Below are 17,426 nucleotides of genomic sequence, written 5' to 3'. Positions count from 1 at the left end.
AAGGGCGGTTCCTTACTATCTATTAGTTCGATAGTATAGTCAGTTACCTTATAGGCCGGAAGGATCGCTACGGAGTCGTTGTTGAATATATAGCGATATCCTTCTAATACAGCGGGCAGGGAGACTTGTTTTGCCTCGCCTTAGTTAATCGCGTAAATCTAGAAGGTCGAGCCCTAACCTCCCTAGGGGTTCGCTAGGCATAACTACCCTACTATATAGATAGGAGAGGAGTCTTTCTTCGATTCGCGCTTCAACCTCTTTAGGGAGACCCTCTCGAAGCTAGAGATTATAAGTCCCTATCGCTATATACCGGGACCGTTCTAGATATCGATGCCTAGGGTCTTTAAGGAATGCCGGCCTAGGAGGATAGAAGGTCCGTCCTAGTCGATACCGTAGGCGAGAATCTTCGTAGTTCGGGTGTCTATACTAGAGTCGCTAAGTTTTAACTAGAACTCGTAGGCGCCGTAGTAGTAGGTTTCGTAGGTCGACAGCTATCTAAGTAACGGGAGTTAGGCCTCGATTCGGGGTAGGCCTATTTCTACCGCTACCTTCTAGCTAATCGTAGTTACCTAGGCGTACGTATCGAGGGCGACCTGTATAGGTTTTATACCTTCGCTAGTAATAACAGTTCCTACTGTTTCGACAATGTCTCTAGATTTAATAGGTTAGGGCCCCGTTGCGTCCTAAGTGTTCGCGACGAGCCTAATTAGTTTTTTAGCTAGACGGGGGTCTAGTTAGGATTACCGCGCTTTAACGGGCAGTCTAGGCGAATATAACCTATCTTGCTATACTCGTAGCACTTTAGTCCCGAGTAATCCCCTTTGTCTAGAGCGGCTTTCGCGGCTACGCCCGATTTTAGGGCTTTAGCTGCGTTAGTATACGACTCTCTAGCATCCCCCCGGCGATCTCGATCTTTAGATTGCCGTCGTTGTTTCTAGTAATAGTTCTATAGTAAATATACTTATATATAGCTCGGTTTACATTACTAGACGTATAGACAACCGCAAATCCTTTACTAAACGTAGGCCTCGTTATAGGTTAGGTTAGGTATAGGTTAGGTACAACCTAACGTTAATACCCAACCCCGCAAATAAGGTAGGTACCTAGCTTATAAGCTAGGTACAACCTAACGGAAAAAACCTAATAGGTATACCTAATAGGTATTGCGATAGGTATTACGTAAAACCTCTTCTAGATATAGAATAAACATAGTAAGCGCTTCTAGAACAGTAATAAGCCTCGTATATACCGTACTGCCTAAACTCGCTAACAATAGCTGCCGACTATACCTACCGACTACGAGAATTAGGAAAAAGCAAATTAATTCAGGAGTTTACAGTAAGTACTTCGATATCTCCTTCTATAGCTAATAATACCTGCCGACTATACCTACCGACTACGAAAATTAGAAAAACCAAATTACTTCAGATCTTAGGCTTATAGTAAATACTTCAACATCTCCTTCTCTAGCCTAGCTAGAACGCGTATCTAGTGTTTAAACCGACTTTCGGTTACTATATACTACTGCCTTACTCTCTAGGCCTTATGTATCTCTATTCTTCGCTAGGCCGCTTAGAAAGCCGGCTCCGTCCTTATTAATAATAGGGTCCTTAAACAAGTAGCTCTAAGGATAAAGCGAGCTGAAATTTCTGTCTCTAGTCTATCTCGTTCGGTAATAGGCTCTTCTATAAGTATACTTAGTATCTTGTCGATACTTCCCCTAGCTACGAATTCTTACGTACCCTAATTATTCGCTTAATCTATAGCTACCGTATACGCTGCCCTTGCTATATCCTCTAATTCTGTTATCTCCTCGTTAAACTCCTACTACGACTCCTCTTCTTTATCCTCTCTCTTATAACACGCTAGGGCAGAGAAGCTCTAGCGAACCCCCGGCGAGGCGGGCGGGGCGTGCCGCGCGGGACGGGAAGCCCTCGCGGACCCCCGGCGATCTAGTATAGAAGGGATGCCCTACCGATCGGAGACGTTCTAAATCAAGAGGGTTCCTAAGGGAACCGGTTATCGGCTGCTGCCTAAGAGGAGGCGGTGCCGGTAGCGAGGAGTAGACAATAGAATAGCTTATATATATAGCGAGGGCCCTCCTCTAGGAAGGAAGGGCAGAGTTATTATACCTTAGATAGCAAGCCGTATATTATTTATACCTTTTATACCTCGGACCTCTGTTACGTATACCCTTACGCTTACAGAACTATTATATAATAACTCTCGTATCTTAACTATAAGGGAAAGGTCCGAACAATAGTAGGAGGACGTTCTACTAGACAGAATCCTAGCGACTCGCCGGGGAACCCCTCTGTACTAGAATAGGCCTCTACTAAACGATCTTCCTCTACGGATGTCGAAGTAGGACGAGTTTAGGAACTGCTCGACTAGGAGGAATCTATAGAAGCTCTTGCTAGTATCTAGCTAGAAGACGCGAACGATTCCGAGCTAGAAATTATTATCGAACGCGAGGAGCTAAGCGACCTTTAGAAAGACATCGCCCGCCTATAGGCGGAAAAGGAACGTCTGCTACTAATCTAAGAAGTAGCTAACCTCTAGAGTAGCCGCGGTTATAAGCGGTATACTATAGAAACCGATATTGCCCTCCTTCCTAAACGCTCGGTAAAAGCCCCTAGCGAATACGAGGGGAGGTCCTTAAAAGAATATAGCGACTTCGTAATATCGTACGAAGTCGTATTCCTCTAGAATCTACGATCCTTCTAACGGGAAGCTAAGAAGTATACCTAGGCAATATAGTACCTCTCTAAGGGGTATACTCCGAGGGACCGCTAGTATATATACTAGTAGCGGATAACCGAGGCCGAGCGTAAGGATACGACTTAGGATAACTTTAAGCAGTTCCTACTTAACCTCCTAGACGATCCTAACGCTCGACTGCTTTAGGCTTACCTAGACTATATGTCTGCTAAACAATATACTAACTAGTCTCTAAGGGAGTTCCTAATATATCTAGAGACTCTCGAGGTATAGCTAGAACGGTATACTCTAGAGTAGTAGCTATACTAGTTCTTCGCCCGGTTGTACCCGGAGACCCGCCGACGGATCGTCGATTATAATTCTATCCCTAAAACACGGGACGAGTTAGTTAACCTAGCGACCTAGATCGAGAAGAACTACCCGAGGACCTAAGGCGGTAAAGGGCAGACTAGTAGTAATAAGCCAATTCGACGATTATATAGGTAATAGCAACGACGAATTACTTACTCTACGCGTCCGTAACGCGAGAAACGTACGATAGCGGGGGTACGGTTAGAACTACCGACTAGGTTACGTATAAGTAAGGTAAGGCACGACGGTTAAACAGTAGTAGCTAATTGTTAATTTACTCGACTATATATACGAATTAGCGCTAAATCCATCCGTTTACACTGTCTACGAGATACGTATACCTAGCTTCGGTAAAGCTATAGCGTATACTGCGTAGTATCGACTTACGAACGAATTATATAGTACTATATACTAATAGCTCTTGCTTTACGAACTCTAACTCAATCGCAAACGTTACTATAACCTAGCTAAGGGTAATACGTTTAGTAGCTCCGGCGACGCCGATACCGTTATTAACGTATTGCTTAGTATTCTCGTTACTTCCGGATTCGAATATAAAGGCCGTTAGTCGTTTACTACTAATCTATAGACTAGTAGTACTACGTAGGTATTACTTAAGCAGCTTGTTTACTAGTAGTAACGTATAGCGCGCTTTACTATACGATTCGTACTAGATTATAGCTTCTAGGTAGACGCTACGTTTAGTACTAATCGTACCGGCCTATTACTCGGCGTATTTATAGGGGTTACTAATACCGGACGGTTATTTCCGATATATTATTTACTAATAAAGTCAGAGAGTAAAGAGGATTAGCTGTTTATACTACTTGTTGTATTTAACAACTATCTACGTAACTGTCGACTTAATAAAGTAATTATCTTAGATACCGGAGCCGGCCTTGTCGCGGCTATTCCGGAGTTACTATTTTAGCGCTGTATTCAGTAATTCTGTTAATAGTACGCGGCTTAAAACCTTTACAAGCGTATCGATAAGGGTACTGTACGCGTAGTATATACTAAGGCCGCCGATAGTAAGGTACGCTAGGCTACTATTGTAGCTACTAACGACGAACCGACCGTACCGACTAAATCTACTATACGAATCGACGCGCTAAGACGTATACGAGCTCGTAAACTAGGCTATACTACCGAGTAGAAGACGGAATTAAAAGCGCTTATATAGCTATAGCTATAAGCGGATATAGCCGAAGCCGCCGAATCCCGATAAACTTAAGGCAGCTATTCTCGACGGATTGACTATAGAGGATACCGAATATTTCTGTAATACCTACGTCGTTATTAAGCAGCGACTAGTAACGTATTATATTAAGTATCTACCGAATAATAGGGCTCGCTCGTTATAGCGCGCGGAAGGCGGCAATCGTAGTATAAAGGGGTATCTACCGCCGTACTTGTTACTAGAATAGTACGTTAAAGGTATTAAGCAGTATCTGGATAAGCTGTTTAATAATTTAGAACGGTTAGAAGAAAACACATATATTAGGTTACCCCTATAGGCCGTAGCGGCTAATAATCTCGGTTATTTCGTATAACTTAATAGCTAAGTAACGATATAGACAATCGATAGGCTACTTACTTTATAGTATAACGCTCTCGGTATTAAACGTACAGTAGACAAGGCCAATTATACGCGCTCGGTAGTAATAGTAGAGCCGTATCCGACACGCGATTACTATATAGATTATAGTAAAGTTGAATAGTACAGACTACTATATACTTATATACTACTACCTACGGTAATTAAACGGAAGGCAATTGCTCGTAGTATACTATACCCTCGTTACTTTGCGCGCAATCGTTCCGTTTACGCTAGTAACGCCGTCTAGTAGATACCGAACTAGTAGAATTAATACAACGCTATAACGGATAGACTATAGAAGGTATTACTATAACGTACGGACAGTTATAATCGTATATAGGCTTCTATACTACGCTAGTTAAGTTGCTTACTATTACTACGAGCCGCAGACTATAATACCTATATAGACAAGCTCGAAGCGTTTGAAGCCGTTTACTTAACTAGTATATAGACTACTTAACGCGACCGTTTACTACTAGAAGCGATTCTATTTATAGTACCTATAAAGCCGGCTTAGTATCTACTACTACTACAGTTACCGAAGCGTAGTAATAAGACGACTAATAGGCTTATAACGAGTATAGAGGTAGCTAGTAAAGATATAGTATTAGCTAAGAAGGCTACTACCGTTACGTTACGCTCCGAATTCGTAGCTTAGTAGCGTACTATTGTAGCCGACGTACTATAGACGGCCGAAAGTAATAAGTTAGCAGCGGTTAATACTACTAAGCTAGTATATAGCTATAGCTATAGACATAGACGTAGATAGCCGTATAGCCGAGGCCGCGGCCGCAGTATTATATATAGTGAATCTAACGACTTAGGGTTATATAACGGGCCCTATATAGTCGAGACTAAGAGTAACGGAACTAGGGGTCGTTAAACGCGCTTTATAGGCCGTAAAGTAGTAGATTATACAGTGTTGAATAGTGCTTTACGTAGGTAGTTAATATATATATATATAAGTGATGTTCAGCCGGAGCTTACGTTGATCCGCGCCGAAGCTTAGTCATCCGGATGCCCACCACACGTGCTTAGTCATTCCGAATCGTCCTTTGAGATCGTCCTGTCCCTTGACTCTCGCAGTGGACACCACACCTCAGTACCTACCTCCCTCCCACAGTAGGACCCCGTTTCACTGCAGGTACCGAGCCTGACGGGCGGGCACCTTCAGAACTCTACGCCGCTCTCGTGGCTTGCGGACCACATCCTTCGAATGGTAGCGAATCGCAACATTGAACGGGGTGACTCAAAAGCAGACAAGGCCCTTGCAGACCGCTCTTTACCTTCACTTTCTTCAAATGACCTGTACCTTGGTTGTCCAGCCCGCAAGGCGCAAGGGAGAGGGATGGGCACTCGTCATATCGATTCAACGCAGCAGGCTACCACGAGCACTTTGTTGTCTGTTGAGAGGCTATATGGGGGATTAGTGCCTCAATGCTAGAGCTAAAGGAGGTAGATGCTACTGCCGGCGGCTAAGAGACAGCAGCTCGCGGCCACGTTTGCGCACTGGGGCACCCTTTGTGACATGGGGCCATAGGCACAGGCTGACCTCGTCTGTGAAACTGTGAAACAGCGAGACACGCCATTCGTTTGCATGGAAGCGTCTGGTCTCTGCAGACGCGAGCCAGGATGTGGTGGCGGCTATCCCCCAGGCAGTTAGCCGTGCTAGTACTACTCAGACGGGGAAGCTGATGGAGCCCGAGAGAGGGTCCGCATCATCAACAGCTGTGAGGCTGTGAGCTGTAGCCTGTAGGAGGTAGGTGAGGTGGTCGGTGGCCTGTCGCCTGTGAGGAGGCCACGGCAACACAAGCCAGGCCGGCGGGGGTCACATAATCAACACGCATTGGCACCCACTTCCCAGCGCGCTCGAGAGGTTGGCCGCTGTGCTGGACAGAACTGGGATAGCAATGGGATGGCGATTGGAGGGAGGGATGGGGTGAATGGATGGATGGAGGGATGGAGGGAGCCTCCACGTCCCGGTGGCGGCGGTGGTCGTGCTGCTGGTTGATTTCGGGAGAGTCGAATTTGGCTCGTGGGCTTCTCTGTCCATCCACCACGGCCGGCTTCTTCTCCTCCGCTATTCTAGGTACGGACGGACCACGACCGACCAGAAGGACACCCCGCTACCTCCCACCTAGCACACTATTCTAGCGCCATTATTCTACTACACTACTACGGGGTCTTGAGTTCTGAGCGCTGCATACCGTACCTCTTTTGTCTTCTTTACCGACCTAACTTACCACCCGACCTCCTCTTGTCTTGCAACTTCGCAGCAAGCAGCTTCGAATGTCTGTCCCTCCAGCCTAACAAACTACATTCTTTGTGCCCGTCTTTTCCCGATCCCTCGCACTGCTTGCTCTCGCAAAAAGGGCAGCTGCCAGCCCGAGTCCGACCCTTTGACGCATTGCAAAGGTACGCTGACAAACGTCGTCGAGCTGTGCTGCTCCGCTCTGCAACGAGCCCTCCTGGCCACGGAGCAGGATCCCATGCTGACCCCTAGCCTGTACAGATGGCGTATTATCGCGGAGCGCAATCGCCCCGTGACGAGCAGCAGCAGTACACCACCAACCCACTGTCTCCGCCGTCCCAGCGCAATCCCAATCGATGGTCGGCGAACATGGCGACCACCAACGACGTGCGTGGAGCGTTGACGAGGAGGTTCACCACAAATACAGTGCCCACGCTGTCGCCGATCGGGCAGCAGCGAAGGCAGGCTGCCGGGGACACGCATACGGTAAGTCCAGACGAGCCCCACGACATGATGGAGCGAGCATGAACGGCACAGCGGTTGAAGAGCGTGGGAAAGGCGACAGATGGGAGGCAAAGAGGATAGATATCTTGTGTCACATGGCTGGTATGCGAACAGCTCGGGGTGCAGCACCACTCTGCCATTTGCCGGCCCACTTTCCGCGAAACCCACTGGTTGTGCCACATGCCGGATGTCGAGGCACCCATTCTTGATAGGGGTTTCGAAGGGAAAAAGTGCATTTGAGAAGCGGGCTGTGTTTGCAATCCTCTGTTCTACTGTTGGGTCCTGCGTTTGGTCCAAGAAACAGCAGCTAATTAGACGTGCAGACCACCACATCGCAGAACAGGATGACTCCAGTAAGACCTCCCTACACTTCATTTGCCTCCTGTCTGGCAGCGTGCGCGCAAAGGCGGATGTGACCATGTGCCTTGCGCTGTAGTTCACAGTCTTGGGCTGCATAGAAAGAAGAGCGTGCGTGCTCATATGTGTCTGGTCGTCTTGTGGCCGAGTCCGCAAGGCTGCTGGCTCAGAACGTGTCTGGTGTTGCAAATAGGCCATGCAGTGTGCTAATTATTGAGGCACAGTCTGAACGTGCAGCACGCCATTATGAGACGCTGCTTCAAGCTCAGCGCAAGATCCAGGAAGAGCTCGAGAAAGTCGATGCTGATACCCGCCGTGAGGTTGATGAGAATATTCGCCACGAGCATTCAGTTACACAGCTCTTCGCGCAGAGCGAGCCGACGACACCGCCCGAGTACCAGAACGCCTTCCCCAACAATCTTTCGCGGCCAAACCGCTATTCAGCGGCGAGCTTGATGTCGCCACCAGGCACAGGCATCACCACGAGATCAAACAGAGCGAGCACTCATCTCACATCGCCCCCTGCCGGCTTCGCACGACCATACACAGCCAACAACAATCCTAGTCTGCCATCGCAATCTGTGCCTGGTTCACGACGACAATCGGACGACGAAGACGACAATGACTTCGTCTACGGTTTCGATAGCACGATACGTCGTGCTGGCGCAAAGTGAGTGCATTGTTGTTATTCCATCTACTTCTCACCTGTTCACCGCCTTGCTCGCGTCACATATGTATATCATGCACGTGCCTCATTCACTTCCCTTATTGTTGCATCGTCAATTGCACAATAGGCATTGACGCCACGCCTTGACAATCACGACAATTGTAACAAGCAGCTTCCTGCCATTGTCGCACACCGCTTCGTGGCATACTTAAACACTCTTCTTTTTACTGAACGAACTGAACTGACCTTCATCACCACAGTCCGAACCGCAACTCCATGCCAATCACTTCGTACGACCGCAGCAAGCGCAACACAACCGACCTCGTCTTCGGCCCTCTCAACACCACTGGTTTCCTCTTTCACGACGACGACAAGCTCACTTCATTGTCTCAGTCTAACCAAACCTCACCACCTGACAGCAAGACCTACCTGCAGGTACAGCATACTGCTGACGGCTTTCCGAAACTCATCAGGCGTGAAGAAAACGGCGATTTGTCGTTCTCTCCTGTTTCTGCAGCCCTTGATCTCGCTTCAACTACCTCAGAAGCAGATCCGCCGCAGGTTGCCGACCGTGCAACGCTCAATCGTCACCGTATCTCCTTGCCACCGAGTGCTTTGAGTGGCACTTCGGGTATTGCTCCACTAAACAGCATCTTGGCCAACGCAAACGACAGTCGCCCCTCAAACAACCGTCGCTCAATGGAGGTCACTTTCGCTGCTGAGACGAAGCGCCCAGCGCTCCTGGCCACACCACCTCGGGGTCTGACAAACGGTTCCCTCATGCCTCAGTCATCCTACTCCACCAATGACATTCCGACGCTCAAGAGCATCAACGGCGACTCTCACGATGGTGGCGTTTCCATTCTGTCTCCCCAGAACCAGCAAGCCAATCTTGCCAACGTGAACGCCGCCTCGCCCAAGCAAAACCATGCTGCTGCACTTCAGAGCCTCTTGTCCTCTCCTCATCGCCAGAACCACGATTACTCCCTCATGCTCTCTCAAGACGACAACCACAACAACGACTTCAACCATCATCAACCAGCGCTCCACGCCGGTGCTGCTCCCTTCAACGTCGCTTCCGACCACGGTTCTGCTGCGGCCTACACTAGCCCAAATATGACACCATATGCTCCGGCATACTATGGCGGCTACACCATGCAGATGATGGGCAACGGGTTCGCCAACATGAACATCAGTGGTGGCAATGGCTTCAACAACTCTCAAGCTCCATGGCCAAACCAGTTCAACAGCAGCCCATACGCTCAACAGCAAGGTGTCTACGGCGGCTTCCAACAGTTTCCGCCTAACGGGCAAGCTGGCGCAGGCGCTGGTCGCTTTGAGAACAGCAACAACCACAACAACCCTCGCAACACGCAGCAGCAGCGCAAGCAGGTCGCCGAAGAAGCTCAGGCAAAGTACAATTCCATCAAGGTTGAGCAGCTCACTGGCGAGATCTACAATCTGTGCAAGGACCAGCATGGCTGCCGCTTCTTGCAGAGAAAGTTAGAGGAGCGCAACGAGAAGACCGTGCAGGTCATTTTCGATGAGGTCAAAGAGCATATGATCGAGCTTATGGTCGATCCATTCGGCAACTACTTGTGCCAGAAGCTGCTTGAGAGCGCCAATGACAACCAGCGCACCATCTTGATTGAGAATGCATCGCCATCCATGACCAAGATCGCTCTCAACCAGCACGGCACTCGCGCACTTCAGAAGATGATTGAGTATATCTCCACTCCAGAGCAGATTCAGCTCATCGTGAAGGCACTCGGCAACGACGTCGTCGTCCTCATTCAAGACCTCAATGGCAACCACGTTATTCAGAAGTGCCTGAACCACCTCTCGTCGATCGACGCTTCCTTCATCTTCGAGGCTGTCGGCGCTCACTGCATCACTGTGGGCACTCATCGTCACGGCTGCTGTGTGCTCCAGCGTTGCATCGATCACGCTGATGGTCTGCAAAAGGGTCAGATGGTCGATCACGTCATCCGCAATGCATATGCTCTCGTGCAAGACCCATTCGGCAACTATGTCGTCCAGTACATTCTCGACCTGTCCGAGCCGTGCTTCACCGAGCCCCTTTGCCGTGCTTTCTACGGCGAGGTCCCGGCCCTGTCCCGGCAGAAGTTCAGCTCCAACGTGATTGAGAAGTGCATTCGATGCTCGAGCAATGAGACGCGTCGCGAACTCATCCGCGAGCTCATGGTCCCGCAAGTGCTCGAGAAACTCCTTCGTGATGGCTTCGCCAACTATGTTGTTCAGACCGCCATGGAGTTCTCCGACGACGAGCTCAAGCCGACGCTGTACGAGAATGTTCGCATGATCATCCCAGGCATCCGCAACACTCCTCACGGTCGTCGCATTGCCAGCAAGATCCAAGAGTATGATAGTCGCATGGCCAATGGCAACACGTCCATCCTCTCTCCTCTCGAGTCTGGTACGGTGCCTTCCACCAGCGGTCCATACAACTCCGCCCAGCACACTCCCAACCGCCAGAACCGTCAAGGTATGATTGGTGCTCCGGTGCAGTGGGCCAACAGTGGCGCTGCATTCGGCTCTGGCGGCTTCGATGTCGGCAACTTTGGTGCCAATGGCTACCCCAGCGACACTATGACCTCTCCAACTGCTCAGCGCGGCCCTCAGAATCCATATTCCAGCTACGCCAACGGCTTTGGCGCTGCCGCTTTCGTCTCTCCCGGCGCTCAGCAGCCATACGGCCACTTTTAGGCAAACATCCTTCCAAACTTTCGAGTTTGACCATCACTGTAACACTATCGCGGCGCGATCGATCTTGGTCACTCTTGGACATGTGCAGACTGTTACCTGAAACAGTCAGGATATCTCAGCACTTGCACTCTCTCACACACACGCACACTCACACGCACACACTCACACGTCATCTTCTCAGCATCAGCTACGACACTTGACACGGCCGGCATGTAATTTACGCGACAGAGGTGTGACACATTTTGTTTTCTCTACCCTTTTACTTCAACAACAGATCTGACACCCGGCGTGGTCGTCAGTGGCTCCCATCCAGCATTTTCCACCCAAGATTTTGCATGCAGACGGCGCGCTGCGGACATCTCACTGATGCTCCTGTACCACTACCGACCACATTGCATCATCTTCGGCGCAGTCTTTCTGAGTTTCCCGAGGACCTTTCGATACTACTACTTCCTTACTACTTTTTTCATTTGTTCGCAACGACATAAGGGGGCGGGCGGGGGGTTAGCAGCATCATACGAACACACTTCATGGCACGATACGAGATGACATTTAGCCTGTAACAAAAAAGAAACCAGCTTGCATAACCAAGCCCGGAGGCTACGAATCGTTGGCTTTTGGTATATGGCACGAGATGGGCCGTCACGAGAGCGAACTTTTGGGTAGGTAGCGCACATGGCAATTTTTGGCTAGCTTGTATGATAGTTGCATCAAAAATATAAGCTGGCTCTATGGTCTTTTCCTATTTCTTCTTCTTCTTCTTCTTCTTTTGTTTATATTACTCGTCTTGTTCCTTTTCTTTTTGGTGAAAAAAATAAGAAAAAAATAAAATAAAAGGGTATTGGTGATGGTTGTGGAACTTCACAGGGACAAAGGAAGGTGTGAAGATTGGACAATGGTGGGCGCGCGCAGGTTGTGCCTTGCATGGCTCACCAAGCACATTCCTCGTCAACTCGTTCGTTCACTTTCTGAGGTCAGTTCTCATCAATCGCGCGCATCTTTTCTCGTAACCTGAAATCTTCCAAAGTCTCATTTCATTCACTGATGAGGTAGGGTACGAGTCATACATAGGGCATCGCACTCTCTTCATCGTATATTTTTGGTTGGTCGGCAAACAGACACAGACACACACACACACACACACACATACCTTTGACTACCTAACCAAACTGACTGTACCTTTCGATCCGGAATCAACACACAACTTTCTCTCTGTCTGTCTCTCGACGATGACCAGCAATCCCCATCCCGAACCCGATTCTAGCAACACCACCACCACCACCGCAACATAAGGAAGGAAACAACAAACAAGAGGAAGGAACGACCAACGCACTGCCTCCATAATACTGCGCACAACCGCAACAACATCATCACCACCACTCCAAACCCACCAAACGAAGCAGACAAACAAGACAGACAACTCCAACTCCAACCTCAACCCACACCATGTGCTTCCAATCCCCCCCAACCTACACCGGCTGCGGCTGTCCACGCCTCTCCCGGCCCATTCGATCATGTTCTCTCGTCTGCTCCGTTTCCACTCTCCATCCTCCTCCAACATCATCGTCTTCTCAGCAACAACAGCAACAGCAACAGCAACAACAACAACGAAAGCGCCAAGACGACAGCGACGGAGAAGAATCGGAATTTTGTGAAACCATCTGGGAATTCGAAGAAACCCCTCAGACGCGAGTTTGTGCGAAACATGTGCAAGAGTTGAGACGAGGGTCGGCAGCGTTGATGAGGGAGGTTATGAAGGGGGAGGAAGGGGGGATTTGGTGATGATGATGGAGTTTCTGGTTGGGGATGATAAGAAGGTAGTAGAATGGAAAGAAGGAAGGAAGGAACTGGATAGCGGAATGCTCTTGTCATTGAGTCATATATCTCAAGCCAGCGAGCGAGCGGGTCCACAACTCTTGACGATGAAGACGAAGACGACGACGACGAAGACGACGGGGCGAGAAAGAGAGGAAGAGAGAGGGAAGGCGGGAGAGAGAGAGAAACAGAGGACCACACACATAAGATTACCCATGCATGACGAGACTGCGAGGGAGCGATCCTTCTCGCGCTGAGGTATAAAACGGGTTGTGGACAAGAAGAAAAAGAAGAAGACAAAGAAGGAGTCAGTCGTTCGAGTCAGGCAGGTCTTGACTACCTAGGATGGCAGAAATGTACGCTCGCTCCAATGCTCTGTCTACCTACCTTACCTGATAGATCTTGGTCTCCCCTCCCCCCTCCACCCCTCATGGTCTGAGGAAGGTAGGTTGCCTGCCTAGTCGAGAGGCGCAAATATCGGCCGAGTGAATGAAGTGGTAGCTAGCTAGCCACTGCAGGTATTCTACATCTTTCACGATTCAAGAAACTGTGAATATTAAGGTAGTCGAAGGAAGCTATAGTTGTGCATGCATTGGCGATTTTTCATTCAAAACGAGACACAAAAGAAAAAAAAGTTTCATATACGGAAAAAGAGCTAGTTAGCTAGCTGCATTCAAATTCACCTAGCAGAACCACCCCCGGACCCCCTCACTTAAAAAGTCCATCCATCAGTAATCACAATCTTTCTCCCAGCCCCAACCCCAACATACCACCTCACATCGGCTTATCCAACTCCAAATCCTCATAATACGCATCATTATTCGGCTCACGTCCCAAAAAGTCCGTAATCATTTGCATCAAATCCCCACTTCCTCCCGGCTCCAAAATCAATTTCCGGAATTTTCCTCCCGCCTCGGCGCTAAACGGGTCCGCTTTGAATGCAGTATAAAAGAGATCTTTGCCGTAGATGCGACTCCAGTGGTAGGCGTAATAGGCGCCTTGGTAGGAACTCATGATGTGATGAAAAGTAGATTCCTGGTGAAAACAAAAAAAAACAGACAGGTCAGCTGGTGGTGATGGGAATTATACAACAACAAGGAGGATGTTGCCACTTACTTTATGACCCCAATGGAAACCTTCACCCAACGCCTCTGGTCCCTCGATTTTGATGATGTCGAGGAAGAGCTTGTTGTATATCTCTGTGGGGTCCAGATTCGCAGCATCTTCGTGCGTCGGCAATTCATGGAGCTTCAAGTCATAGTCTGCAAAGAAGACTTGTAGGAGCTCGGCGTAGCTGGTGTATGCATTACGTGCCTTGAGGATTTCGTCGATCAAGTCGTCCGGTAGCTGCTCTGGTGGCTGAACGGCATTGGTATCGTTCTGCTGCTTCTGCCAGGCAGCTTTGCTTTCGTCGGACAAGTATGACCAGTGCTTGCTGAGTTGCTTCAGAACAGCCCTCTCATAGGCCCAATTCTCCATCATCTGAGAGGGCATCTCGTAGAAGTCCGGAGGCGTACTGCTGGGCCCATGCAACCGACCATAGGTGACACGGGACGTCAACTGATGCATGCAGTGTCCGAGTTCATGGAGGATAGCCTCCACGTCGCCACGGTCGAAGAGGGAAGGAGTATCTGTGGCAGACTCCTTGATGTTGGTGACGAGCACCGCTAGCCTAAATGTACATCAAAAGTCAGCAATGATCGCGAGGTCAGCATACCATCGACTCTGAACGGAAGAAAAAAAGAGGAGAGCGATTGCTTCCCACAACAACGTACGGATAGTGGCGAGAGCCGTCCTTGGTCACAAAGCCCGGTTCCATAGATAGTGAGTATTCATCGGGAGCCTTGCCTTCCCGCTGGTAGAGGTCGAGATACAGATAGCCAACAAACTCGCCCTCGTCACGCTTGGTCTGGGTGCTGTAACTATCGTCATTCCACACCGCATAGATCTCCACATCTTCTTGCCACGTGATGTCTTCTCCTTTGCCAGTCGGAGACAGGTCGTCTCGATCCTTCCCTTCAATTTTGACAAAGTGCAGATGAAACAGGCCAGCATAGAGGTCTAGGAGTGCCTTTATGGTCGAGAGTGCAGGAAAGTACTGCTTGATTTTGTCCTTGTCAACCTGGTATTCTTGTTCCGTCGACATGGTCTGATAGAAGTTGCTATCCCACAGGAAAAAGTGGTCTGCATTGCCGGTGTCGTTCTTTTTCAGCTCCTTCAAATGATCGAGCTTCTTCAACCAATAGGGAGTCACTTTTGCTTGAACGTCATCCAGAAGTTTGTGCACAGCCTCGGGTGTTTGGGCCAAATTTGACGCGATGACGCTCGCAGCGAAATTGGCGTCTCCCAGCAACCGCGCGAGTTCGTCGCGGAGGCCAGCTGCTTTCTTGAGTCGCTCCGGGTTGTCGGGGGCTCGATTCGCGCTCGCGATTGTCAAGGCCTTTCGAGTAGTCTCATTCGTGCAATGAGTCGATATCGCGAGCAGGTCGGAGTCGATCTGAAAATCCACCTTCAATTTTCCTTCATTCTCCCCCGTTCCCTTCTCCAGAGTACTGAGGGTATCGTCTCTCGTTCCATTTAGCTCGTCCTTCGTAAACCATAGCACCGTTTTGTCGTCAACCAGTGCCTGCGCGAAGGCGTCCTGGAGATCTTCCAACTCGTTGCTGGCATTCTGGTACCGGTCTCGTTTCTCCCCTTTCTCCACAGCCAGCCCGGTTCCTGCAAACTGGCCCCAGAAGGACCCCAGTAAATTGCGCGACTCGAGGGACAGATTCGTGTCGTTGACTTGTTTGTAGTAGGTCGCGTTGACGCGTTCGAAGAGATCCTCGTTCAGATAGGTCGCCTGTGTGATGTCGCCGATCTGTCCGGTGACATTATCAGCGGCATCCCTCAGCTCTGGCTTCTGAGAAACATAGGTGTATAATCCAACGTTGGACAAGAATAGTGTGTCCTGGTCCTCATGCTGCATGTATGGCACGACGGTGTTCTCAAAGGTCGCATCCTCCGGCTTCACATTCGTGATGATGTCTTGGACAACGCTATCCTCCCTCGACTGCACACCTGCCACGATCTCCTGCAAGGACTCGGCCGTGTCGTTGAAGATACGCGGTGCTTGAGGAGGTCTCTTGGCGCCCGAGCTGAGCGTATCGGATTGCCTGAGCACGAGAGAAGCAGCATCGGTAAGCGAGGCGAGCAGGACGGTCAAGAGCACCATCATGCGCAGCCATGGGATGAACTGTGGCGGCGGCGCCGCCGCCGCGTGCTGGTGCATTGCAAAGAAGGGCTTGCCAACACGCAGGAAGAGGAGTCAGGCCCGTCGACGGCGGTCACATCCAGATATTAATAAATAGAATGCCCCCTAAGGTAGGTAAGTAGGACACTGTGGTCTGTAGGTGTACTGTATAGACACGGGCACAGTGGCACTGCAGCGTGCCAGCGCCCTCTCATCCAGGCCTCGCATGGTGTTGGAACCACACACCACACTAGTGCCCAATTGAGAAGATTGATGGAATACCAATCAATAAGTGGATTAATTGAGGTCCGAGGTCTGACCTCTCAAGAAAAGAAAGGAGGGGGGTGGGTATTCCCAACTCTATATACAAACGCCAAGGAATCAGTGGCCCCTGTTATCCATATGACTCATATCACATGATGCCAGGGCACCCATGTCCTTTTGTCCAAACACACCTCCCTCAGCTTGATTACATAAGAAAAGCTGAAATACCAGACATGGTGACCGTCCATCTCAATCCAATAATCGACCATGCCCACTTACCTGAGCCCCAGGCTCGTCCGGAATGACTGGAATGACCCCTTTGGGAGGTTCTTTGTGAAGCTATCAGCTCGTTGCTTGGCAGTCCCAATCCATTCTACGGTCAATCGTCCTGCCATAGTTTCCTGCCTTACCCAGTGTTGATAGATATCCACATGTCTCAAAGCCGTATTGAGTAAACCATACTTGTGATTGGCGATATCCACTGCTCGTTGGTTGTCACAGAAAACCTTGGTTCTACCTATAGTTCCATCCTTGACAGGCTCCCCAGATAGCTTATTTCTAGGTGGAGGTGGAAATACCTTGTCAAATTCAGAGAAAAGTCGAGTCCACCAGTACCCATTACCTGCAATTGATGAGAGTGCTAGCAACTCTGCCTCTGCGGTTAATTTGGTAACTGTCTTCTGCTTAGTTGCTTGCCAATCAATAGCACCACTATACATCATCATCAAGAATCCCTGTGAACTCTTCCTGTCCGGGTTGTTACCAAATGAAGCATCCACATACAGCTCCATCTTAGGCTTGTCCCTATGGAAGTGCAACTTCATGTCCTTGGTACTATAGAGGTAGGCAATCAGGTGATTGGCAGCTTCTATATAAGCTTGGCTTGGATTCTTCAGAAATTGAGAAAGAGTAGCATGTGCCTTTGCCATATCCGGCC

General features: G+C 49.3%; 2 protein-coding genes across 2 annotated transcripts; one reads left to right on the top strand and one right to left on the bottom strand.

Moving 5' to 3' along the window:
• Nucleotides 1-6,921: 6,921 nt before the first annotated feature.
• SEPMUDRAFT_147731 (ARM repeat-containing protein) lies at nucleotides 6,922-11,910 on the top strand. Its single transcript, XM_016904489.1, has 5 exons — nucleotides 6,922-7,087; nucleotides 7,185-7,409; nucleotides 7,751-7,780; nucleotides 8,009-8,454; nucleotides 8,712-11,910. Exons 2-5 carry the CDS (start codon nucleotides 7,185-7,187, stop codon nucleotides 11,176-11,178), a joined length of 3,168 nt encoding a protein of 1,055 aa, XP_016764169.1. The 5' UTR covers nucleotides 6,922-7,087; the 3' UTR covers nucleotides 11,179-11,910.
• Nucleotides 11,911-13,641: 1,731 nt separating this feature from the next.
• Nucleotides 13,642-16,528, bottom strand: SEPMUDRAFT_124163 (zinc metallo proteinase). Its single transcript, XM_016901890.1, has 3 exons — nucleotides 14,769-16,528; nucleotides 14,110-14,665; nucleotides 13,642-14,028 (listed from the first exon to the last, which is right to left on the bottom strand). The coding sequence occupies exons 1-3, from the start codon at nucleotides 16,205-16,207 to the stop codon at nucleotides 13,768-13,770; spliced, it is 2,256 nt and encodes a 751-aa protein (XP_016764168.1). The 5' UTR covers nucleotides 16,208-16,528; the 3' UTR covers nucleotides 13,642-13,767.
• Nucleotides 16,529-17,426: the final 898 nt, after the last annotated feature.

This window comes from Sphaerulina musiva, assembly GCF_000320565.1.
Source record: "Sphaerulina musiva SO2202 unplaced genomic scaffold SEPMUscaffold_2, whole genome shotgun sequence".
Classification (NCBI taxonomy): Eukaryota; Fungi; Ascomycota; class Dothideomycetes; order Mycosphaerellales; family Mycosphaerellaceae; genus Sphaerulina; species Sphaerulina musiva.
Note: the sequence above shows the minus strand (reverse complement) of the source record. Positions and strands in the feature narration are given on the sequence as shown.

Bases quoted from the DNA above. Each gene is read 5' to 3' on its own strand.
- SEPMUDRAFT_147731 (XM_016904489.1), top strand. From the start codon at position 7,185: ATGGCGTATTATCGCGGAGCGCAATCGCCCCGTGACGAGCAGCAGCAG. The intron at 7,781-8,008 runs GTAAGACCTCCC...ATTGAGGCACAG, and splicing joins CGCAGAACAGGATGACTCCA to TCTGAACGTGCAGCACGCCA. The intron at 8,455-8,711 runs GTGAGTGCATTG...TCATCACCACAG, and splicing joins ATACGTCGTGCTGGCGCAAA to TCCGAACCGCAACTCCATGC.
- SEPMUDRAFT_124163 (XM_016901890.1), bottom strand. From the start codon at position 16,207: ATGGTGCTCTTGACCGTCCTGCTCGCCTCGCTTACCGATGCTGCTTCT. The intron at 14,666-14,768 runs GTACGTTGTTGT...ATGTACATTTAG, and splicing joins GACGGCTCTCGCCACTATCC to GCTAGCGGTGCTCGTCACCA. The intron at 14,029-14,109 runs GTAAGTGGCAAC...TGTTTTCACCAG, and splicing joins GTTTCCATTGGGGTCATAAA to GAATCTACTTTTCATCACAT.